The sequence below is a fragment of the Malaclemys terrapin genome, chromosome 5, assembly GCF_027887155.1.
Source record: "Malaclemys terrapin pileata isolate rMalTer1 chromosome 5, rMalTer1.hap1, whole genome shotgun sequence".
Classification (NCBI taxonomy): domain Eukaryota; kingdom Metazoa; phylum Chordata; order Testudines; family Emydidae; genus Malaclemys; species Malaclemys terrapin.
The window spans coordinates 108407397-108432859 of NC_071509.1; the positions used below are offsets into that span (position 1 = coordinate 108407397).

The window sequence follows — 25463 nt, forward strand, 5'->3', positions numbered from 1 at the left end:
ACTGAAAAATCAGTTATTCACTTAACTCTAGTTGCAACTCTTATAGTAATGAAATAGTTTAAGCCTTCATGAACAATGGAGAAGTCTTCAGAAACTTGTTTTTAGGAAAGCTATGTGATCTAGTGGCCTAGAGCACAAGAATGGACATCAGGAACTTGCAATTTCTAATTCTGGATCTACCACAGACTCCCTCGGTGACTTTTAGACAATTCACCTAGCCTTTTGCCTCACTTCTCCCATTTATAAAATGGGGTTAATAACTAGCCTAACCTCAAACGGGATTCAGATATATCTATAGAAGTGCCATTAAGTAATTGCTACGTATATGTGCTAAGTATTATATTCTAGAGCATTTTTGTGGCTGCTTGCAAAAGCCAACAGATGAGAAGTAAAAGTAGAAACAACTTACATATTCCTGTGTGAAGTCTATAAGGTTTTGCAAATCAATATCATCTCTGTATGCTCTGATGTTATTGTTTATAAAGAAATACAGCTGGTCTTTGATCCAGTCTTTGAAAACAAATGCCAGAACACCAGCAGTGAGCTCCAGGAAGAAAATAATTCCCAGGAATACAGAAAACTATGAGAAAGAAGAGAAAAAAAGTTACAAGAAAAGGACAATTTTACCTCTGTGGCAAAAGGCTTATTTTCCAAGGCTTACAAATAATCAGAATGTGAATGACCTGAAACTGGATGTTTTGTCAGTTTCAGCAGGCTTATTAACACATCATGTTCAATGTACTCCTACCCACAGGAAACCTGACTCTTTTAAAAATGTTATTCATAATCAGCTGATAGTGCAGGATTGTACAGTTCTGTCTGGCACTTAACAAAGACCAACATTTTCAAAGTTGGGTGCCTAACGTTGGATACCTCAGCTGGGATTTTCAAAAGGACCCAAGGTAGTTAGGAGTAAATGTAAATGGGACTCCCTGAGACCCTCCCCTCTGACAATATCAGCCTTAAATCCATATTTAGGTACCTAAATTTTCAAAAGGTGTTGAGCAGCCAATAGCACCTCTGAAAATCAGTTCACTTATTTGGGTGCCAAAAATTAGGTGCAGAAATCAATCTATTGGCACCTAGGTCTGTACAGTTTGGCCTAAGGAAGCATTTAAAGCAAACACTGGTAACAGCAGAAATTAATTAATGACTAAGTTACAAAGGAATGTCTGTGGAATTACTCATTATAATCACATTAAAACCAAGTAAGTTCATCAAGATTAATGCAAATGCAGTGAATGCCAAAGGCATTACTAATGACATGCCACTTTCTCTAAACATCTCCAGTGAGTCTAGTCTAGATGGAGTTTAAAAAATCCCACATGATCCGGATATATTACAGCTCTCTGTTCTGCAACTGTGCCTTTGATTCTCATTTTAATATTTATTTTTTGTTAATTCAGATGCATTTTTAATTTTTCCTGCAGCTACTGAATAGGAGGCTATTGGCAGATGTGTTCATTTTAGAAGCGTTCAGAGAGGCAAAGGATGGAAGAAACAAGAAAGTTACTTTAATTTTCTAGCCACACACAAGTAAATTGGAACTAGCTCAGGCTAGTTTATAGAAAGGCCTTGAGAACAGTAACTAAGAACCACCTCCTCCCTCTATACAGCACTTCCAACCCGGGAGCCAAACACAGCACTGTTGTTTAGCAAGAAGCTTTTTCATGTACATTTAACAGTTATGGTGATGATGGCGTAAATTAGACGACAGCTTGCCAGGAGCCAAAAGGGTGAATGGGGATCACACTAACCTTGTGTAAAACAGACCAGCCTGCAGTCACACATCTAACTTGAAGATGTGCCCCACAGGGAGCATGGTTACCAAAAGACAGACAAACCAGGCTGCTCAGCTCAAGATGGCGCATTGGCTGCTGGGACCTGCCTGCAGTTTCTTTCATGACTAATAGTCCAGGCCAAGGGAGACTGAGCAGTGCCCATCATTAAGCAGTACAGGGCTGTGTTGAATTAGTCTGAGTTGTACAGTGCCAGGGATATCTACAAGGTCACAGGACCTCAATAAATAATCCCCTCTATAACTCAATATTGTCTCTTCTTTACCACAAGGGACATCATGGGGCCTGCACTCCCACACCAATGATCATGTGGGCTACATTTGGTAGAGTTTTCACGTCCCGTCCCCCCACACACACACATTTTACACAGGCATCTCATTATGGGCTTTCAAAGCTCAATACATACACTATTAAAGTAGGTTCTCTCCTTTAGTGAGAGAAAGGCCAAGCATTAGATTGGATCCTTATAAAAGGCATGTGCTTTGCATTATGGCTCTTAACAGGATTGCATCATGCAAGTTAAAACTCAAAAACATAAGCAATTTGAATTACAGCTCTTTAATAATTTCATTGTTTAAAGATAGGGAAAAACTAACTTAGCAGAGAAATACAACACACTTGTGTCAAATATCCCCTAAGGCATTTTACAAGACTGCCACAGTTAAGCAATAACACAGAACATGGTTTAACTTATGTAACTGATGAATCCAGAAATTGCAAAAAGGCTACTTACGAACTTGAGAAGGAAGGTATTTTCTCGCAAAGCTCCAATACATCCTGCAAATCCCAAAATGAACATGACTCCTCCTACCACAAGGAAGAGCCAAACTGGATCAAAGCCTCCCAGGTCAGTTATGGAGGAGATATTGGACAGCACTCCCTGGGAAAAAAAACAATGCCAAGGAATAACAGATGTGTCTGGCCTTCTATTGTGCAACAAGTCTGCTTTTGCTTTTCCTTTAAAATACAGAGAACATCAAATGGATGTTCTTCGGCACGTATCAGAGAGCAAAATTAATAAGCTCTTGGATGCACAGCAGATGAAAAGATGGACATTTCCTTTCAATGCATTGTGTGCACTGAAACAATAAGATACAATGTGAACAACAAAATGCATCTCAGAGTGTCCTTTGCAAGGAAGTCACAGAGTATATCACGCCACATACAGCTACGAGGGATTAATTTGCCAGGAAGTCACAGTAGCTAATAGGGTGGAAGGAAGATTAGTCTATTTTTGTTAGCTATTGTGGACAACATTTATGTGCTTTATATTTTGGGGTAGCAAGTTAAGTTCTTGCATAAACAACACAATTATAAATGTTATGGTCTAAAACGCCATTAAGGCAACAGCTGACATTTCTTTAATTTGGTTTTAAATCCAGAGAGTGGATACTACTCAGACATAGGAAGCAAGTTCCTCAGTTGTGGGCAGTAGTTATTATGGGCTCTTCCTCCTAAAGATTTTAGGTCATATCTTGGGCAGACTAGATAGCCGGCCAATTCAGACCTCAGTTAGTAGCAGTGACAAAACCTCTGTTGAGTAAGCAGAGTGCAGCTAGTGACTCAATAGTTAGCAATAAAACTTAGCAATTAATTTAGAATCTCTTAGGGATTTTAAATCAGGGGTGATGTGTCAAGCTATTCAAACATAAGAGCTGTGATATGGCTTGTTGGAAACAGGATATGCAGCGTTCCTGACAGAACAACCAGTAATAACCAGCCTGCGTACCATCTCCAACTATGGAGCAGAACTCAGGTGGATTGTGATGACAGCAGCATTCCTGAGAAGGTACTATTTTGTTTTTTCTTAAATGCTCTGGGACAGATTCTGGCTGATCTTGAGATGTGCAAGGATGAGGAGAGAATGCAGGGAGTCCTTTCCCTATTCTTGCAAGCCTGCACTAAGACTATCAGGATTCTGGTGCTGAGTTAGAGACCACAAGATGGCAGGAAAAGCACGATGGTCTCATACCATTCCTCCTTTCACACCACCTGGAAAAGGACTGCATATTAGAGGACAGGAACAACAACAAAGACATGATGCAACCCAGGGCTGGAGTACACACTATAAACCAATAGCATGGATGTCATCCTCCTGTGACAGATCTCTCTCCTTCCTACCATCCTCCTGCCTGGACACGGACATTATCCACTGCCCCATTATACTCTTTTTACACATAGGGTAGGGCTACATTTAGAGCTGGGGGGGATGATGCCCAGGTCAAGTACACATACTCACTGTGACCAAGGCACCCCCGTGTTCACTATTGCAATGGTATTTGTACACAATGTGTCTTTTGAAATATCATTTGAAAACTAATGACACACTGGTCGGTAATATAATTGTGAAATGTATGTGACAATGCTGTGTGTGGAATTATGGACACTCATTTTAAAGGGCTTTAAAGTCTGTGACTAAAAGGTGTTTAAACCAGGTATGTCAGGGGGAGTTGATAAACCGGTCTTCTCAAGACAAAGGAAAGAGGCCAACACCTCAAATCACGTGTGGCCAAATTCAATGGGCTATTCATGCATAGTGGAGGTTGCAGGAAGAGAACATTTACATTGTAAAATTGCAGCAGGATGCATCACACTGGAATACACCAACAGACACCATGGAGTTGGTCCCCTGGAGGAGACAGGAGACTGACCCCCAGGGGATCAATTTGACCCTTGAAATAAAACGCAGATTTTGATATGTAAGGGGACACACACACTCTGGATCATCCTTCAGCTGAGGAGACAAGGAAAACCACCTTGGACTGTGTGGTGATCAGCCAGCTATTGCTGGAAGAGGAAGATTAGTGAGGAAACTATTTTGAACAAAGACTCTAGCTTGTCAAGTTACATCATAGCCATTAGAAAGTATTTTTACTTTTATTTGTTTGTAACCATTTCTATCTTTGTTCCTCCTACTTGGTATAATTTAACCTAAATCATTGTGTTAATAAAACAAGTTTATTTTTATTATAAACCAACTCAGTGCTGTGTTTGAAGGGAAGAGTGTGTTTATCACTTACGTTACTAATAAGCTGTAATCCACTGACTCTTTAAAAGAGCAGCAAACTTAATATCTTCTGTGAGTGTCCTGTGGCGGGGCTGTGCCTGCCCAAGAAATATCTCTGTGAAGCATGGGGGCTAGAGTTCAATGATCATTACCTGCTAAGCAAGGTTTGGGGTGGGAGAGCTTTGGGCTGTTTACTGGTGAGCAAGACAGACTGGAGTGGCAGGGAGCTGACACAGAGTCTAATTTCCTGCATAGCTCACTCTTGCTGAGGCAGAAGGTAACAGTGGCTCACAGCAGAATGTTAAACTAGCACTAGCTCTCATCACGCTAGCGTGCTAAAAGTACTAGCATAGCCATGGTAGTATGGGCAGCGGCGAGTGGCAGTATGGTCTGGCTGCCCTGAGCACAAACCCACCGGGACCCTGTGGGTACATATGCTGGGGAGGTAGCCCATGCCACCACTCACTACTGCCCATGCTACTGTGGCTATGTTAGTATTTTTAGCCAAACTAGCATGAGAATGTCTTCTTGAGCGGGAAATCACACCCCCACCTCAGTCACTAGGAAGACCAAAATAGATTTAATGGCGTAATATTACAGAATAATGCTGACAGTCGTCCTGGTCTGAAACAGGCTGGTTGGTGTGCAAGCTGAAACAATCGTCAGTCCTTGGCATTTTCAGCAAGTTATAAAAAGCGTACCACTAGACTTGCTTCTAACTCTTATTATGTACATCCTACAAAGGAGGCACTGCAACAGCTTATGGATATGCATGAAACATAACAAGGAAACAGAGACAGATCCATGAGAAAGGCTGGTCTTGGAGGTACACAGGTCAGGAAATAGACCCTTTGCCCTAGGAATAAAAGAAATGTTCTGCATGATAAAACAATGACTTACCCAAGTTCTGCACATACACTGTTTCCACATTTTCCTTAAGGACCTACAGTAACTACAGTGTTAAAGGAAACTCTGCCTTATAAAGAAAAACTACATAGTCTTGTGTTACAATAGCTCTCAGAGATCCCAGATGATATAACACACACTAGTTCTGGGAGGGCTAACGTAGGAGATGTAGCAGGGGTGTGCTCAACATTTTCTTTTTTTAAATAAAAACTACCATCGAACGGGTGAACATTGTTACTTAATGGCACATACTTTTTTTAATCTGATGTCGAAAGAGACTTTGGGCTTATTTAAAATCAAACCACCATAACATTCAAATCCTATGGAGATGGCCTCAGCCAAATTCTCCTCTGACTTACAATATGTAAATCTGGAGTATTTCTAGTGACTTCAGTGGCATTACTCTGGATTTACACACACAGAAGTGAGAACAAGATATACCTCTCTGTGATCATTTTATAGCATACAAGGCTCAGTCATGCCCCCACTAAAGGCAGCGGAAACAGAACCCAGCTAAATAAAGCTACTATGTATTTACATTCTTTTCATAATCTGTACTGACCCCTAAGGACACAAAGCTAGAGGTCTTTCTGGATCTTCTGGTATAGCAGGGTTCATTAGAGGCCAGTGCTCAAAATGCTGGTCATCTAGGATCTATAATACTGTAGCTCTAATTTGCCCTAGTCTCTGTTCTTTTCCTCACCTGTTATAGAAAGAGAGCACACACAAGGGGAGACTCCTCAGATTAGCCAATTTCTAACCTGTATTGAGCCAGTAGAAGCACTACCTGCTAATGTATATTGTCCCTTTACACACCAGTTTTGCCTGTCCACTTTTGGTTATCACCAGCCTTGTATGAGTTACATTGAGCTATGCCTCAGGACAGAGGAGCTCTGTGGAGCACATGCTATATAATTTGCTCTCATGTTCTTCTGTACTGTTGGATCATTTTCTCTCACTGTACACAGAAGCTCCAGTTACCAACATCCTGGAGATACACAACTCAGGATATACAAGAGAGAGAGAGAGGTTTTGGCAATAAAACAACAGCTTTTAGTCTGAATGACAAACATGGTTTATAAATGATAAACAAGAGGTCTGTTGTTAACCTAAAGATATTCTCAGGTACTTTGATAGCAGACTCCTTAATGATGAAATATGGTGTAGGCTATCTTACAGCCCTCTCCTTTCCCGAACAGTTTGAAATAAGCTCTTAAGATCCTTATTTGCTTAATGACTACTTTGTTTCGGTCTTCACCAAGAAGTCTGAAGGAATGCCTAACATAGTGAATGCTAATGGGAAGGGGGTAGGTTTAGCAGATAAAATAAAAAAAGAACAAGTTAAAAATCACTTAAAAAAGTTAGATGCCTACAAGTCACCAGGGCCTGATGAAATGCATCCTACAATACTCAAGGAGCTAATAGAGGAGGTATCTGAGCCTCTAGCTATTATCTTTGGAAAATCATGGGAGACGGGAGAGATTCCAGAAGACTGGAAAAGGGCAAATATAGTGCCCATCTATAAAAAGAGAAATAAAAACAACCCAGGAAACTACAGACCAGTTAGTTTAACTTCTGTGCCAGGGAAGATAATGGAGCAAGTAATTAAGGAAATCATCTGCAAACACTTGGAAGGTGGTAAGGTGATAGGGAACAGCCAGCATGGATTTGTAAAGAACAAATCGTGTCAAACTAATCTGATAGCTTTCTTTGATAGGATAATGAGTCTTGTGGATAAGGGAGAAGCGGTGGATGTGGTATACCTAGACTTTGATACGGTCTCGCATGATATTCTTATGGATAAACTAGGCAAATACAATTTAGATGAAGCTACTATAAGATGGGTTCATAACTGACTGGATAACCATACTCAGAGAGTTATTAATGGTTCCCAATCCTGCTGGAAAGGCATAACAAGTGGGGTTCCGCAGGGATCTGTTTTGGGACCGGCTCTGTTCAATATCTTCATTAACGACTTACATATTGGCATAGAAAGTACGCTTATTAAGTTTGCAGATGATACCAAACCGGGAGGGATTGCAACTGCTTTGGAGGACAGGGTCATAATTCAAAATGATCTGGACAAATTGGAGAAATGGTCTGAGGTAAACAGGATGAAGTTTAATAAAGACAAATGCAAAGTGCTCCACTTAGGAAGGAACAAATCAGTTTCACACATACAGAATGGGAAGAGACTGTCTAGGAACGAGTACGGCAGAAAGGGATCTAGGGGTTATAGTGGACCACAAGCTAAATATGAGTCAACAGTGTGATGCTGTTGCAAAAAAAGCAAATGTGATTCTGGGATGTATTAACAGGTGTGTTGTGAGCAAGACACGAGAAGTCATTCTTCTGCTCTACTCGGCGCTGGTTAGGCCTCAACTGGAGTATTGTGTCCAGTTCTGGGCACCGCATTTCAAGAAAGATGTGGAGAAATTGGAGAGGGTCCAGAGAAGAGCAACAAGAATGATTAAAGGTCTTGAGAACATGACCTATGAAGGAAGGCTGAAAGAATTGGGTTTGTTTAGTTTGAAAAAGAGAAGACTGAGAAGGGACATGATAGCAGTTTTCAGGTATCTAAAAGGGTGTCCTAAGGAGGAGGGAGAAAACTTGTTCACCTTAGTCTCTAAGGATAGAACAAGAAGCAATGGGCTTAAACTGCAGCAAGGGAGATTTAGGTTGGACATTAGGAAAAAGTTCCTAACTGTCAGGGTGGTTAAACATTGAAATAAATTGCCTAGGGAGGTTGTGGAATCTCCATCTCTGGAGATATTTAAGAGTAGGTTAGATAAATGTCTATCAGGGATGGTCTAGACAGTATTTGGTCCATGAGGGCAGGGGACTGGACTCGATGACCTCTTGAGGTCCCTTCCAGTCCTAGAATCTATGAATCCTTAGTGGTGCAGTATTTACAAGTATATTTTGTTTGAAATAGTGGGGCAATGACTGGAGCATATTATTCCATTTCAAACTGCTGAAAAGGATTGGAAGGACCATCTCATAGGAATGTCGATATATCCTTTCTATCCACACGTCTGCCTGCCTGTCTTAGGGTTTTCTACAATGCCTGTCACCATAATATTCAAGCACTTCTGTTGATTTAATGGGTTATTTAGGAGAGAAATTGGGAAGAGCTGGGAAGAGCCTAGCACTGACCAGCACTGTCTTCACCATATCTTTAGCTGAATGTTGGAGGTGGAGTGGTGGTGTGTTTTTTAAGAGGGTAGAGCAGAGGACAGAGAATCAATGAGTACTATGTTCTAATCCTGGCTCTTGAACCAGTCACTTAATATTTTCAATTTATGCAATAATCTACCTCACAGGGGAGACAAACATTTGTAAAGAGCTTTAAAATCCTTGTACACCTCTACCCCAATATAATGCAACCCGATATAACATGAATTTGGATATAACACGGTAAAGCAGTGCTCGGGGGGTGGGGGGGCGCACTCCGGTGGATCAAAGCAAATTTGATATAACGCAGTTTCACCTATAACTTGTTAAGATTTTTTGGCTCCCGAGGACAGGGTTATATCGGGGTAGAGGTGTATTATGTAAATATGAAGCATCCTTTCCAGCAGCATGAGTAACAATCGTCTATGCTGCTCTTTTTATTTCTGGCTGGTCAAGTCAGTACTATTGATACTTTAGATGGGAAAAGAAGGGGATGCAGCTTTCCCCCCTGACAATGCTATTGTATTTCTATCCTGCACATGCACTGTTCAGACATTTGCATAATATTTGCCAGAAACCAGTTCATTTCTGCAAAATCACATGTTTTAATATTTTCCCCTCTCACAATGGCTTTGGTCCAGGGATATGCTGTAGTCCCAAAAGGAGACTGAATAGGATATGTTCCCTGGCTGATCTTCAACTCAGCTGTTTGCAGTATTCATCCACCCTCTTAATGTTCTGCAATACTTAGAGCTCCTGGTTAACTATTTCACATCTACATGTGTCCCTGAGCCAATTCCAGTCAGAATTTGCTTCTGCTGCTGAGGGAGATGGAAAGGGGGAAGAGAAGAGAAAATAAAAAACTGGAGTGAAATCAGCATAATGAAGTTATGAAAAGTCCTTTATTTCTAGCTATGCATTCGATTTCAGAGCATGCGGGTACAGGGGATGTGTGCATGCAATGGGAAAGATTGAGCTCATCCCTACCCCACTCCAAACGGAATAACTAGGCACTAATTCCACGGAGAGGCAGCAGAAAAACAGAAGGAACCATCCCCTTCCACAAACATGGGGGAGAAATGCATAAGGCAGCAATACATACAGAAAAGGTTTTGGTGGGGCATCCCTCAAGGCTGATAGGTATCACGTTTCCAATGAGGCCCAAGCATTTCTGCAGCACTGGAGTGCCCTTACTGGGTCACTTTCACCACTACGGTACCAGAGCAGAGGACTCATAGATGGTGAGTCAGTCTGGGAAGGGAGGCTTAGGCTCTGTTCCAGACCTGCTAGTTGTCTTGCAGCTCCTTTTGTTGTCTCTCTCTCTCTCCAGCCCACCACTGTAATCTCAGGCACAGCTCAGGGGACAGGAAATCTGGCCTTCTAAGCAGGAGTTGGAGGGGTTCCTCACCACACCGCACATGCAGTGTTTGCCTGCTCCTTTCCCAGCCAGAAGGGAGCAAGGAGGAAACAGATGCTCAGGAGCCCAGAGAGGGCCCATCCCCACCCATCACTCCTCCCAACCCCAGGCCTTCAACCCCCACTTATTCAACAGTCCCTGTGACACACTACAGAGAAGAATGCCAAGACCAATGAGAAGGGACAGCACCAAGGGAAAACACAGGGAACTAAAACTACATCCCATGCCTTGCAGGCTTCACAGGAAAAAATGTGGAGGAACAACCACCCTCCCTCACTGCATCAGAGGGGAAATTTTAGGGGTGGTCAGAGATCCCCTCTCTGGGAAAAGAGATGAACTAGAGCAGTGATGCTCAGACTGAGGCTCGTGAACCGTAAGTGCCTCTTTAATGCATCTCCTGCGACTCTTTGCAGCACGATATTAAAACGTGTGATTTAATTATTAACCAATCTAAGTTATTAACCAATCAGGATGCCTTTACTACGTTATTAACCTATTGTAATGGATAAAATAATAATTCTTGGTGAGTCATTTTGCTGTGAGAATAATATATCTTAAAAAAAATAGTAAATGAAACAATGAATTCACTCTACTTTGGCTCTTTTGGGTAATGTTGATCACTAATTTGGCTCCTGAACCACTGAAGTCTGAGTATCAGTGAACTAGGAGAAGTGGTTGTGGAGGTGGTCAGAGGAAAAGAAAAAGATTCAAATATAGAATCATCTGGAGCATATTCTCCTTTGCAAACTGTGGGCTGATCTTTCACACCCTGCTCATGCAAATGAGTAGGAATCTCTGACTAACATATATTTGGAGGGTGATGAGAAATGCAAGTATTTTCAATCACATTACTGCTTCATAATAGGAAAAATGTATCTATTTTGATAGGCATAAATCATTGAAAATTTCACATTATTGTGCATTTGCGTAAGTGTAGGGGAGAGAATAATGGTAATTTAAATGTGCCAAACCTGTTTCATTCCAAAATTTAGTCTCTGTAAACCAGAAAATAGGTGGGGGGTGTTTACACAATTTAAGTTACATTCATGTTGGAAACACAAAAACAACAACAGCAGCAGCAGCATTTCGCTAGTTACTTGGAACGGGAAGGAAACAAAAGGGAGAATGACTGGTCTAGTTTCCTTGTTATAAAGGAGTGGAATTCACAAAGTAAACTAACAGCACAAAGAGAGAAAAGTAAAATGAGATTTTTAAAATCCATTCAGATTGAAAAGCTTCAGGTGTTATAACACGAAGTAGGACATTAAAAATTATTTTGACTGTGCCCCTTTAGGCACCAAACTCTAAATGATGAGTCACATAATTGAAATTATTCACACCACCAACCCCGATATAAAATCCACAAATGCACAAGAGCAGAGAGAGTGCTTTGCATTTTGCCCAATTTGCATGCAGCCCCAGGGATATGCACAAGATTCAAATTTCCAAACAAGGATTCAAACAAGCACTTGCTGGAAGTGGGTACCTGCAATCTCGTGGCACAATTAGTGCATCTCTCCTTCCTGATCTTTTATCTTCACTGGGAGGGAAGGAAAGATCTTTCCTCAAAAATCTCAGAGAAAAATTCAGCAGTAGAACCGGGGTGACGGGGTGGAGAGAGGTGAACTTAGTCTTTACAGATTCTCTCTCTCTTTCGGGTTCACTGCCTCCTTGTTTCTCACAGCTCTCTTTCAGGTTCATGATTTAGGATGCTAATTTTTCCACTTTCTGTTTAGGCCTCGCTGACTGGCTGTCAAATCAGTTCCATTGACTGTCTGACAAGTGAATTCTATTGCTCCCCCAAAGGCTGCAAGGAAGGTAATGAGACTATGTAGGAAATTATTTTCTTTAAAATGCTGTTTGTCTTCAAGTCTCTTTTAGAAACAACTGGGGGCATGGGAAGGGATATGAAACCACAGTGCGTTCCTTACACCTGCACCGCGTTTGGAATCCACGTAAGGACCACCACTAGAAGAACTACAGTGCAGCAATATTTTTATTTATTCATTTATGTAAACAAGTCATACAGCCAAGACTGTCCAAACTGGCAGGTACCTACTCTTGCTTTGCGTTTTGTTTTTTTTAAGCATGTAATATACTAACTCAGTGCTTCAAATCTATTGGTTATTTTAAAATGACATCACGATATTAAGTTTCTGCATCTCAAGTAAAATGTTTGCTGCAGTTTCTGGCTATTAATAATTTTTAACTGGATACATTTCTCCATGAAGAGACTGATCCAGTCTCACACTAATGAGCTATATTAAAGACCTAATGAATTGTCACTCTGACAGAACGACCCTTTTGCTTTAGGACTCTAGGCTAAGGACACATTTATAATAATGGAAAAATCATTTTTGCTGCTCCAGGAAATGCTAGAAGAACTTTAAAAAAAAAAAAAAATCTTAACTGGGAAGCCACTTCAAAATTAAGCGAATACTAACTAATTTATGCCTCAGACCTGCAAAGACAAAAGCACATACTTTGCTTTACACACAGAGTAGCTCTATTTAATTCAATTAGAACACTCGTAGTAGATAAAGCTAAGCATGTGATTACATCTTGGAGGATCAGGGCCTTAGCACAATACAGACTTTCATAATGCACTTCAATGCCTGTTCAAAGCCATGTAAAATGTTTTATTGTTTTAAATTGTCTGTATTCCGGAAGAAAACAGATGGAATGACTAGAAGGCTCCAACTGACTGACTTGCTTCCAAGATAGGCAAATTCATTCTGAATGTTTAGTGCAAAAGCTGAGCCAGAGACTGGGTTTCCAATGTATTATTCTGTTTGTTCAGCCCCACTTATGAGCTTAGTAATGAACATAATATCAATACTTAACACTAACATGGGGCTTTTCCTCTTCAATGCACTTTACAAACATTATCTAATTAATTCTCACAATATTCTTGCTATCATAGGTATTTATTATTATTAACAACAATAATATTAATAAGAACAAAAGGGGAAGAAAATAGTTTTAATTTTGTTTTGTTGCGGAACTGATCTCTTTACCCAGGATTCTGACACACATTGATTTGTTTTATACCTTCTAGTCTGGCACTGCCTTTCCTTCCCACTTTCCATCCCCAAGCAGTCTCCCAAATTTGGGCCCAACCCCGCAAACCTTTAAACACATGAGTTAATAGGCCTATCTGTGAGAGGATAAGAGTTACAGCATCAGTCGCACAATGAAGGACATTCTAATTTTTTTTTTTTTTAAGATAACTGAAGGAACACTATAGCTTAGTCAGTCTTGTGCTAATTTTTTTGTAAGTGTCTAAACTAATTTAAGCCACAGCTACCAGTAGTGTTGTAAATTTCAGAGGCAAAAATAGAAAAACTCACTTTCATTTGGTTTGCCTCCCTTTATGAGAGTACACTATCATACCAACATTGCCTACCATTGAGAGCTCTATGCTGTACTTTCCATGTATGCGCTGCCGGGGCTATTCTGTGTGCATCTGTCAGTTGATCTTTCTTGCCAACGCAGCCTCCAGAAAGATGCTGAGGTCTCCTTCTAGGTGAGGCAAGCTAAAGTTTAATTTGACAATGGGTCTTATTTTCTCTCTAGTACGGACAGTGAGTGAATGGGTAGCATGTGTAATATATAGTTATTCAATCAGTCACTAAAAAAAAAAAAAAAAAAAGTTGAGTTTGTGTTATATTCAACTTACTTTTTCATTCCATGCCCACAATCCAATTCCAAGAAATGCTATGCCCAGAAACTGAAAGAAACAAGAGGAAATTGGGGTAAGAACTGTGAATTGACCGTTATAAATATTTCATATATCGATTACCCCTTCAACTTCACCCCTCTGGCTGGGAACCTCTGTACCTCTAACAGTAATGTCGAGATTGGGTGCGACAGCACAGAAAAAATACAACAGCTTCTCCTACAATTCCACAATTAGAGAATGAAAGGCTGCTTTCTTGGCACAGAGAACAGCCAGAAAACAGCAGGATAAGGGTGAAGCTCCCTAATGCTGCACAGCCCACTTAATGCTTTCCCACATACGCATCTCAGATGCCATGGATGTCACCTCCTCAACCACTCCACAAATCAGCTCAAAGAAATATCTCCCAAGACTTGCATAAGCCAAGATCTGCGACAGGACAACACAACAAACCATTATCATTTTGCAGCCAGCTGTACAGAGCCACTTCCCTTGCAAAGCACAATAAAAGAAATTCAGCTAGGAGGAGGAAGCACTAAAATCCATATTCATGACCAGGTATAGTTATGTTGCCCACATTATGGCCTATTAAACCTAAATCAATGGGTACATTTTTAAACCAGAACTATCATCAGAAAAAACTACCAGCGATAATCCTAAAATAAACCTAAACAAGCTTAATTTTATAGCTTTCTATTTATTGGTTGCTTTTATATTTCACAATGAACAAGCTACTTCAATAGGCCATGCAGCCAACAATACACCATATCTTTGCATATCTCAGAATGGCATAGCACATTTTAAAACAATTGATCTCTCTCTTTCTGCATTCAAAAAATATTAAATACATTAACTAAATGAATAAAATGACTAAATCTTGCATTCCCAAAATATGCACTTGTTTCCTTTCCGAAGCAGAACTTGCAGAGCTGAGCTATACTTGTGGTTTTGGTTCAAAGAGTTTTGCAAAAACTTTCTTCCAGTTTTGCTTCACATGATTTAAATACCTTTCAAGTTCTGGGTTTGTATGAACACCAGAACTAAAGTCTATTGAGACAGATGAGGTTTTATATAGTACTAACTCAAACCGCAAATTGGCCCAAGTTAATGGAAACTGAGTCCAGGCTGACAAATTTTTGAGTGACTATTTACCATTGATTACATCACAATCATCATGACTTTAGGGGACAGTTGACCATCTAAGGCACTCCTTGTTCCATGGAATATCTTCAGTACTGCATATGCCCATAAGATTAACATGTGCCGTGTTGCTGTAGGATTGTGTAACAGTCAAAAAGTTGAGGCTTTAATATAAACAAACACACACAAAATAACAGCTAATAACCAATGAGCAAAAGAACTACTGAGAAATAACAATCCTGGGGACAATGAACTGTAATCACTACAATCACTCCTCTTTGGCAATAGGAAAATGTTGTTTTATTCATGTTCGATGGTTTCTAGGCATGTTACTAGTTCAGTTGAAGTGTATGTTTGGCTGCTGTGGCCCAGCAATACATGCATACCAGCTTCTTTGGTCATCCAGGAGACTCTAGGATGACCCTGCACCCACGCCGCTTCTCGCATCTCCAGTTGGCTGGGAATGGCGAACTGCGGGCACTGGGAGCTGCGGGGGGGCCGTGCCTGCGGACAGTCAATGTAAACAACGTAAACCGCGTGCCGAAGGTTGCTGACCCCTAGATTAAAGTTACTGATGTAACTCCCTCACGTGACTGCTACTAAACTCTGACTTTATTTGCAAATGGGATGCTCATGCTCGGAGTCAGTCTATTTGACCTCTGTGCAATGGCTAGAGGCCGATGTAAGGAGATCTTTGTAAATGTTGGGTGAAATCCAAAGGGACTTCACCCAAAAGAAACACACAGCTACCCCTCAACAAAAGTAAGGAAGGGGAAGGCTACAATAAAAGCAAAACAGAACAAAAAACCTCAAGGATCAACTAATTACAGTTGCAATAAAGAATGTAAAAACAGGAAGGGAGCGTAGGTCCACGTTAAAATGTGGGAACCAGAGGGGCACACAGAGATTGCTTAGAGAAAGCATCTAAGCAATCACGGGAGGCTGGCTGGATATATGATCTATGGGGTGAAAGGAAATAGGTTCCACAGTCACAAAGAAATCCCATCACCACCAGCACTGGTCAACCTCCTCAACTGAAGGAGCCAGACAGACAAATTTGAAGACTGAAGTCCTCTGTTTCTCCACAGAACTGATACAGCATAGACCGTGGTATAGCAAGTTTTCTCCACACCTTGTCAGCATGACTGGATTTGTCCTACAGGGGTCACTCTAGTAGCATTTCAGGTTATACAATTCAGATCAGATCCTCAAATGGTATAAGTCAATGTGACTCCACTGAAGTCCATGGAGCTATGCCAGTTTATACCAGATGAGGTGCTGCTCCTTCAAGTACATTTTAGTCCTTGGCCTCTCTGTTGAGACTGCCAACAAGGGTTCCAGTTAGTGGCATGGGTGGTAGATGTTTTTTGCAATACACCTCTACCCCGAAATAACGCTGTCCTCGGGAGCCAAAAAATCTTACCACGTTATAGGTGAAACCGCGTTATATCAAACTTGCTTTGATCCACCGGAGTGCGCAGCCCCCCCCCCCCCCCCCCGGAGCGCTGTTTTACCGTGTTATATCCGAATTTGTGTTATATCGGGTCACGTTATATCGGGGTAGAGGTGTATTAGAGACCTGCCCACTTGTCAAATTCAATCCAGTTTGAATTGGGTGGGTTACAAATCAATAACCTAGAGACAAAAGGCTCTATATACCAATTCCCTGGATCCACCTAGTCCCCAACCCTACTAAACTTTTACTACTTTCCTATGTCCCTGAATAAAAAGGGAAAATGGCTGTGTACTACGACATAATACCCTGAACCTTTGCCATTTTTTGTACGTGTCTCTGCAAAGTTACTTTCAAGAAGTCAGCAAGTACCAAGCTCTAAAGACACGTAATCCTGACAATGTTTTCCTGCCATGAAGAAAAAATGAAGGAGCAGCTGGGACTCCATGCAACATCCACTGTAAAATCTATTTCAATGAGTAAATGTCATGGTAGGAATTGACTTTGTGAATTAAATTAAGTGTGCTGTTATCCAAAAGTTATTGCAGGGTTCAGAGTTGAAACTCCTATAAATGATCTATCAGGTAAACAGAATGGGCCATCTCCTCTCCCCATACTGCCTGCTTACTAAATGGTACTGTGTAGCAGGATAAACTGCAATGTAAAATAATGCGTGTCAAATTATTAAATCCATAATATACACCACTCCAGCATGCACTGAGAGAGCACTTTTAAAATACCTAACAAACAACTTTAAGGCAGGAGAGATCTACACCATTGCAATGTAACCAAGCAAAGCCTCTAATATAGAAAGAAAAACAAGGGGGGATGGGACAGTGTGCGCACACGTGTATGCTTTTCTCCTCTGGCTTTAAAAAGAGCTCACTACAGAGCCAACTATACATGAACTAGTTTGGGGCCATGCAATAGAATGTTGCTTGAATAGCACAAACTGATTTTCTTTGTGGTTTCTCTGCAATAAACTGATACTGTTCATAGATTTTTTTTTTTTTTTTTTTTGGCATTCAGTATATTTTCTCTTAAGATCTGTAAATAACTTAGTATACTAATGATTTTTCTTTCCAAAACCACACCAAGAAAATACATTTATCTTTCTGGGAAAAGGAGAGGGGAAACTGTGGGGATTCCCCAGCACTGAACTCAACAGCTTCACAGTGAGTTCACGTCTTTTATGCATTTAAAGAGGCAATTTTAATTATGTGCCATAAGAATTTCTATAAAACGTTAACTAAATATTAACCGAAACACTCAAAGCTTAACCATGTTTTCAGAAAGGCGCACTGTCAAAAACTTCAGGCCCAAAATTTTACATACCGTTAAAGTTGAATCATTAGCAAATGTCCTCCAGATTATATCCATCTTTGGTTTTAAAAATCAGTATCTCTTGCCCTAAAGGTCTAGCACTCTTGCCCTTATCCGTGATTGACTCCAGTGAAAATCAAAGGGTGCTTAGGGCTACAGAATCAGGTCTGACTGTAGGTAATTACCATCAAGTGACATGGACAACACTAGCAGCACACTTTACTTATGTTCCACACAAACAAGAAAAGTTGGTACTATGCCCTATGTTTGCATAAGGGGCACGTGGAAAGCTTGATTTACATGGGCACCTACAGTAAACAAAAAAAATCTCTCTTCTTTTTTTTTTTTTTTTTTAATAACTACCTACTTGGGAATGGAGAGATCAATTCTTAATTCCAGATAAATAACCAGAGAGACGTTAGCTAACAGAATTTAAGTTACCTGACAATGCACTTTTAGATATACGGCTCCCATTTCAGGCCGTGATGGGACACGATACATCAGACCTTAAACCTGCCTTGGCCCAATGACAAGAGAGCATTATCCCCAAGAATTCTGGAATCCAACAGGATCCATTAATCACAGAGAAAGAATCACCACACCAGTTCCAGTGCCCTGACAGGCAAGAGGGAAAGCCCTGTCCTCCATCTGGAAGAGACGATGATTAGACCATAACTAATTGTCTGCTGTCTATACCCCACCACCACCAAACACACACTACGTGTTAGAGCAGATTCAGAGTGTCACCTCTTCAGCTGTAAGCCGAGCTAGGAACCATCTGGGATAATCATATTTACCACAGTGGCTGTGACTAACCCAGGAGAGCTGTCATTCACATGGATGTTGACATTCCCCAAGACAGACAGCCCTAGCCTCTCCAACAACAGGCTCCAAAGACCACTCTGGCAGCCCTGACAGAAAGCCTGGGGGAATAGCATGGTGATCTGTACTCTACAAGGACACCCTCCACCCTCCCTCAACCCAGTCAGCCTCCTCCTAGTACCTGCATACCAGATAGACACACTCCTGTAAGAGCAATAGGGCACTTTCTACATCTGAGGTCAGACGCAAAATGCACACTCAATACTGACTCCAAGGCTGACTTTCTTCCTCGTATGGATTTTTTAACCTCTTTCCATATGGAGGAAGGGGCCTTCTCTGCATCAGTGTCTAGAACTTCAGCTACTGACTTACTGAAAGCCTATTAGGTCTCTTCCCCTTCTGGGTCTTTCCCCTTGCCAAGACCAGGCACCCTTAAATTCCTTACCCTTACACGGTGCTCTTTCGCATACTCTTTCAATAACCATATGTGCTTTAATAATCTTATATTTAAAAAAAAAAAAAAAAGATTCCCTCATTTTCTTCACTGTAACTTTTAAGTACATCAAGTTCTCAGTGCACCCTACCTGTTTTATCAGTCCTCTTTTGTTGTCAAATGTTTCTACTTCATCTTCCACAAATAAACAATCTGGATTGTTTTTTCATTTCCTCTATTTCAACAGGGAGAGAATCCACTATGGCTTATAATCAGTGTCATAGAGCCACTACTGCTGCTGATTAATATCATGCAGAACCATACAGAGATACTGAGGCCCTGAGCTTCGAGGTATCCAATCTTTGGTTACTCCCTCCAATACTCCCTTTTTGTTTTTGTTTTTTATTCTGTACTGTATTATTTGCAATCCAAATCAGGGCCTAAGTGTGCATGTAGTTTTGTGGCTAGAAAGCTCTGTCCCCAGGGGCATAAGTACAAAACAAAGATTTGTTTCATGATTTCTTTTTCTATTAATTTTTCCAATTTAAAATTTTCCTTACCCTGTTGGAAACACAAAATACAACGGCATTGAGTTAATGCAGGGGAACAAGAAATTGAAGCTGCCTAGGAGCACAGCGTGAAATTGACCAGCCTAGTTGCAGAGTTCAAACTGTGTGACATACAAAAGTGAACATTAATAGTGAGAAATAAATTAGATTTTTAAAATTACTTCAGTGTTAACCTCAGCTGTTAATAACTCAGAGTAAGGGTTTTTTTTATAAATTATTTTTATTTTAACAATGAGCCTTCAAGTTTTGAAGGACGTTACACCCTTTCCAGACCTAGGCCAAGCAATATAATCACACAGGAAGGAGCTAGTAGAAATTAAGTTGATCTTTTTGGACTGAAGTGTCAAGACTGCAATTCTAAACTATACTAAAATCCTGTATTCTTCATCTTCTGGGATGTGCCATTTGCTAGATAATGTCAAAGTAGAAATTGGAACTGTAAATCAAGAATCAGATGTTTCAGCAGTATGAACTAGATATAATATTAAATACAGGTTTGAATTGAAACCCTAGATCCTAACACTGGATCTGTTTAAGAGGCAAAACCAAGATACCGACTACAAGTGTTTCTAAACACAGAGTTTCAAATTTCAGATCCAAATCTGAACTTTCCCAAAGTTCAGGGTGTTTGGATTTGTCCCATTAAGGAGATTGGTTCAAGCTGTGAACTCTGATCTGAAACCAGATCTTGGGTTTTGGTTTGGGCTCCAACTCTAATAAGAACAGATTATGTTTAAGCATTCTAAATCAAACCAAAATATGAAATACCAATTGCTCAGAGTATAATCTCCTCTGTGATACTTCTACTAAAAAGAGCCAAAAAAGTACATATGAGTTACAACTAACTCTGCTGTTTTTCTAACTTTATACAGTTTGCATAAGAAAGTTGTACTAAATCCTTGTGGTTAAACTGGCTTTCTTTGAAGGGATAAAACTGCATAATGATAACAGAGATGAAACGTACAAATACATCACTTTGGTAGCGCAAGGAAGGAGGGAAGACCCCATTCTTGCAAGGGCAAGGAAGGAGGGAAAGACCCCATTCTTGCAAGGAAAATCAAACGGTCGAAAAACAAACAAGACGACTGAAGGATAAAACTATTCATAAAAAAAATCCATATTATTGCATTTGGAAATGGCAAAAAGCTTTGGTAAATGCTGTATTTTGCGTGCAGTTCAATGTTGTTTTGTACATAAGTGTGAAAAGTAAATATAAACAAAATAATTTAATAAGCAGTATATACATGTGTATTTTGGGCCAGATCCGCAGTGGTAAATTACCAGAGGTCCATAAAAACAACAAGGAGTCTGGTGGCACCTTAAAGACTAACAGATTTATTTGGGCATAAGCTTTCGTGAGTAAAAACCTCACTTCTTCGGATGCATAGAGTGAAAGTTACAGATGCAGGCATTATATACTGACACATGGAGAGCAGGGAGTTACTTCGCAAGTGGAGAACCAGTGTTGACAGGGCCGATTCAATCAGGGTGGATGTAGTCCACTCCCAATAATAGATGAGGAGGTGTCAATTCCAGGAGAGAAAAAGCTGCTTCTGTAATGAGCCAGCCACTCCCAGTCCCTATTCAAGCCCAGATTAATGGTGTTGAATTTGCAAATGAATTTTAGTTCTGCTGTTTCTCTTTGAAGTCTATTTCTGAAGTTTTTTTGTTCAATGATAGTGACTTTTAAATCTGTAATAGAATGACCAGGGAGATTGAAGTGTTCACTTACTGGCTTATGTAGTGTATCAGAGGGGTAGCCGTGTTAGTCTGAATCTGTAAAAAGCAACAGAGGGTCCAGTGGCACCTTTGAGACTAACAGAAGTACTGGGAGCATAAGCTTTCGTGGGTAAGAACCTCACTTCTTCAGATGCCTTGCAAGGCATCTGAAGAAGTGAGGTTCTTACCCACGAAAGCTTATGCTCCCAGTACTTCTGTTAGTCTCAAAGGTGCCACTGGACCCTCTGTTGCTTTTGGCTTATGTAGGTTACCATTCCTGATGTCCGATTTGTGTCCATTTATTCTTTTGCGGAGGGACTGTCCGGTTTGGCCAATGTACATGGCAGAGGGGCATTGCTGGCACATGATGGCATATATAACATTAGTGGATGTGCAGGTGAATGAGCCCTTGATGGTGTGGCTGATGTGGTTGGGTCCTCTGATGCTGTTGCCAGAGTAGATATGGGGACAGAGTAGGCAACGAGGTTTGCTACAGGGATAGGTTTCTGGGTTGGTGTTTCTGTGGTGTGGTGTGTAGTTGCTGGTGAGTATTTGCTTCAGGTTGGGGGGATTGTCTGTAAGCGAGGACTGGCCTGCCTCCCAAGGTCTGTGAGAGTGAGGGATCATTTTCCAGGATAGGTTGTAGATCGTGGATAATGCGCTGGAGAGGTTTTAGCTGGGGGTTGTATGTGATGGCCAGTGGTGTTCTGTTATTGTCCTTGTTGGGCCTGTCCTGTAGTAGGTGATTTCTGGGTACCAGTCTTGCTCTGTCAATCTGTTTCCTCACTTCCCCAGGTGGGTACTGTAGTTTTACGAATGGGGACTCTCTTTCTGTCCCACCATCCCCACGAACATGATACAGTTCTGCGGTGGTCTGGAAGCCTACTTTCGTCGTCTCCGACTCAAGGAATATTTTCAATGCACCACTGAACAGTGCACTGACCCATTCTTGAGGATTGGAACAACATTCCCAGTTCTGCTGCCACCAAACTTGTTGGTAGGAAAAGACAAGCGCAACCTATTCCTTGAAGACCCTTACAGAGGATCAGAAGATGTATATATTCTCCTCCCCTTCAGCCCCCAAAACAGAAATCTCTATACCCTTCCCTCTCAAAGGCAACTGAAGCAAGAGCAGGGGCCTACCAGAGGAAAGGATCAATGCCCAAACTACCACAAAGACAGATATATTATAGTGATGAATGACACAAGAATGCTAAAATAAAATGAAAGCCTGTGGTAGAAGAATGGGGTTTCATCATGAAACCAGTGAGTTTCTCCAGGGATCACTTTGGGATTAGTTTGGAGTTTTCAATTGAAAACTACAAAACCAAAACTTCCAGCAAACCTCAAAGAGATGTGAACATATACACAAAACACTCTAGTCACCATAAACATGTTAACCAAAAACCAGTGTATTTCCCACAAATCTTATACAAATATCCCACCTTGTGTGCCCAATTCTGCCTTCATTTACATGCAAGCCAGTCAGCAGAATTTTCTCCTCTCACATTTGAGAGAGAAAGAGAAATATTCTGTTTTCAGTCAAGCATCAACTAACTTCATTTTAGTCACAAGAACTACTCTGGATCCATACCAGCCTAAAATAGCAGAATTTTATCCTCTGTCTACAAATTAGTCTAGATATTTTAGAGAAAAGGGGCCCAATTCTCCCTTGCCTTGCATCTTGTATAGCCATTTAGACCTGTGCAAAATGACTACAGAAGGTGCATGGTGGCAGAGAATCAGATCCAATGTGTCTTCAATATTCCTTGTTTGGAGGCAGACCCTCTAAAAAGCCTGTTGTCAAATCTTTGAAGAGCAGGTTAGGGAGAACAAATATTTAGGAAGTCCTTCAAAATATAATACTTGGCATTATACAACAGTGGTGCAACACTTTCTACAAGATTAATTTTACAACCCTCAGCCTTCCACTCATTAATGTCGATGTAAAGCAAAAACGACATTCAAATTTCTCTAGTAAATCAATTACTTGAGAATACTTAGACAGCGTGTAACAATACTTTATCATTTCACTGTCCTCAACTGTTTACATGCAGTGAACAAAAGTTACACAATAAAGAATATTGCTATATATTTTATTCTATAATCTCTCTATTCTTCTCTCGGTATTAATTCACATGCTTAGATACATTCATAAGCAATAATCCCCTGCCTAGCACTTCAGTGTTTTCAGAGGTGGGTCAAACAATAAACATTTCAAATTACATACATCCTTCTCTAAGCGTTATTAATCTTGTTGGCTAGCAGGAGAAACAAAGCACTCAGGTATGATCAGCTCTTTGTTGTGAGGGGTACAGCACTTTACAAAACAGCATATAGTTTAAAAAGTAACATAGTAAATAATGGTGCAAAACTAAAATAGTTGTACATTGTAAGGACAAATGTAGATTGATCACTTATTAAATCACACACAATTTTTTTTAATTTCAGTTGACACTCTTATTAAAACAAAGAATTTAGAACAGACTACCAACCAAAAGCATCTCAGCTGCAAACTAAGTAGTAAAGGGGTTAGGTAATATACCATCGTCACATACCACTGAATGCCAATATGTCCTTTGTGAGGAAGATTTATAAAAATAAAACAGGCTTGACAAATCATTCCTGTATGCAGTTGCTTCATTTTACACCCTTACAATAACAACAGAATGCACACTTTCCTATACAATAGAAAGGAACCAGAGCTGTAAAGTTTTGACTCAGATTAGAACTTCCTCAAAATTCGGGGATTTTTTAGATCCATCTCTACTATATGTGCATGAACTTTCTTGCTATGAGTAAGTAGTGACAAAAACTTCTTATAACAGCCTTTTAAAGCAAATCTGTTAAGCTAGTAGGCCCAAAATCATCACTATGTCAGCAAAATTTATTTCGCTCAGGGGTTTGACTATTTCACCCCTGTGATTGACATGAGTTACACCAACATAAGCACTAGTGTGCACAGCACTACGACAGCGGGAGAAACTCTCCCGCCAGCATGCCACCCCCAGGAGTGGGGTTTTTATGCAAATGGAAGAGCTCTCTCCTGTCAGCATAGAGCATCTTCACCAGACACGCTTCAGCAGCGCAGCTATATCGGTACAGCTGCTCCGCTGTAGTGTTGTACATGTAGACACGGCCATATCCACACCATTTTAGACTGTCTTCATCCACATTGTGGTTCTCTCTTTCTGTGACTGTCTACTATGTACTCTAAGCCTTCCAGACAGCACGATTTCACTCTTTATCCTGGGCACATGAATGAAACAGGCATAGAATGAGTAAGAGCAATGTACACAGTTGCATCTTCAAACACTCAGTCCTCTGGGTTTTTGTACAGTCACTTTACAGATTGTGGCATTGCTTGGTGGGGTTGGTTTGTTCTAAGAAAAACATGTTTTTCATGGATCATGACTGCATGAAGAAGAATATGCAACTTTTTGATGTACCATCAGTAAAACATGGGCCTTCTTTAAGTTGTTACAAGTCATTGAACTGACTCTAAAATGTACTACTGCTCCAAGACAATCCTTCCCTAAGCAATATTTCTCTCGCCTGTACTATGGTGTACTCATAGCCACAATACACTAGAGAAATATTTAAAAGGTGGGACACTGATTAAATTCTTCCTATAATTTTTTTCCCAAGAGTAATTTTTTTTTTTTTGTATTAAACTTTTTTTGGTCAATCCTGAACTGATATGAAGCACAGGCATTCATTTCAGTTTCTTTAAATCATCCTCCAAGAGGAAGAATATTTCAACTAAACTTGAATTGAAATACAATTTGTAATTTAAAAAACTCAGTTCATTATTCATAGGCCTTCGCAGAATCTGATTTTTATTTTATAATTTTGACAGATAAAAATAAAACATTTTTTATTTTATTTCTAAGCTTTTTTTTTTTTTTTTTTTTTTCTCCAATTTTTATTGGATTTTAATTTTCAGTTGTGGGAGATTTTGGGGTCAGCCAACGAAGTGAAAAGCACAGCTTGAAAGATGACTGAGAAGGCAGCTCACCTGC

General features: G+C 40.4%; 1 protein-coding gene across 2 annotated transcripts in view; it reads right to left on the reverse strand.

Annotated features, from left to right (window-relative positions):
• TSPAN5 (tetraspanin 5) overlaps positions 1-25463 on the reverse strand; it is a 117702-nt gene that overhangs the window by 12720 nt on the left and 79519 nt on the right. For both annotated transcript variants that reach the window (XM_054029843.1, XM_054029844.1), the window contains 3 exons: positions 13983-14033; positions 2533-2679; positions 410-580 (listed from right to left, as the gene is read on the reverse strand). In XM_054029843.1, the coding sequence (XP_053885818.1) occupies positions 410-580; positions 2533-2679; positions 13983-14033 (369 nt within the window). The remainder of the gene's footprint in view (positions 1-409; positions 581-2532; positions 2680-13982; positions 14034-25463) is intronic.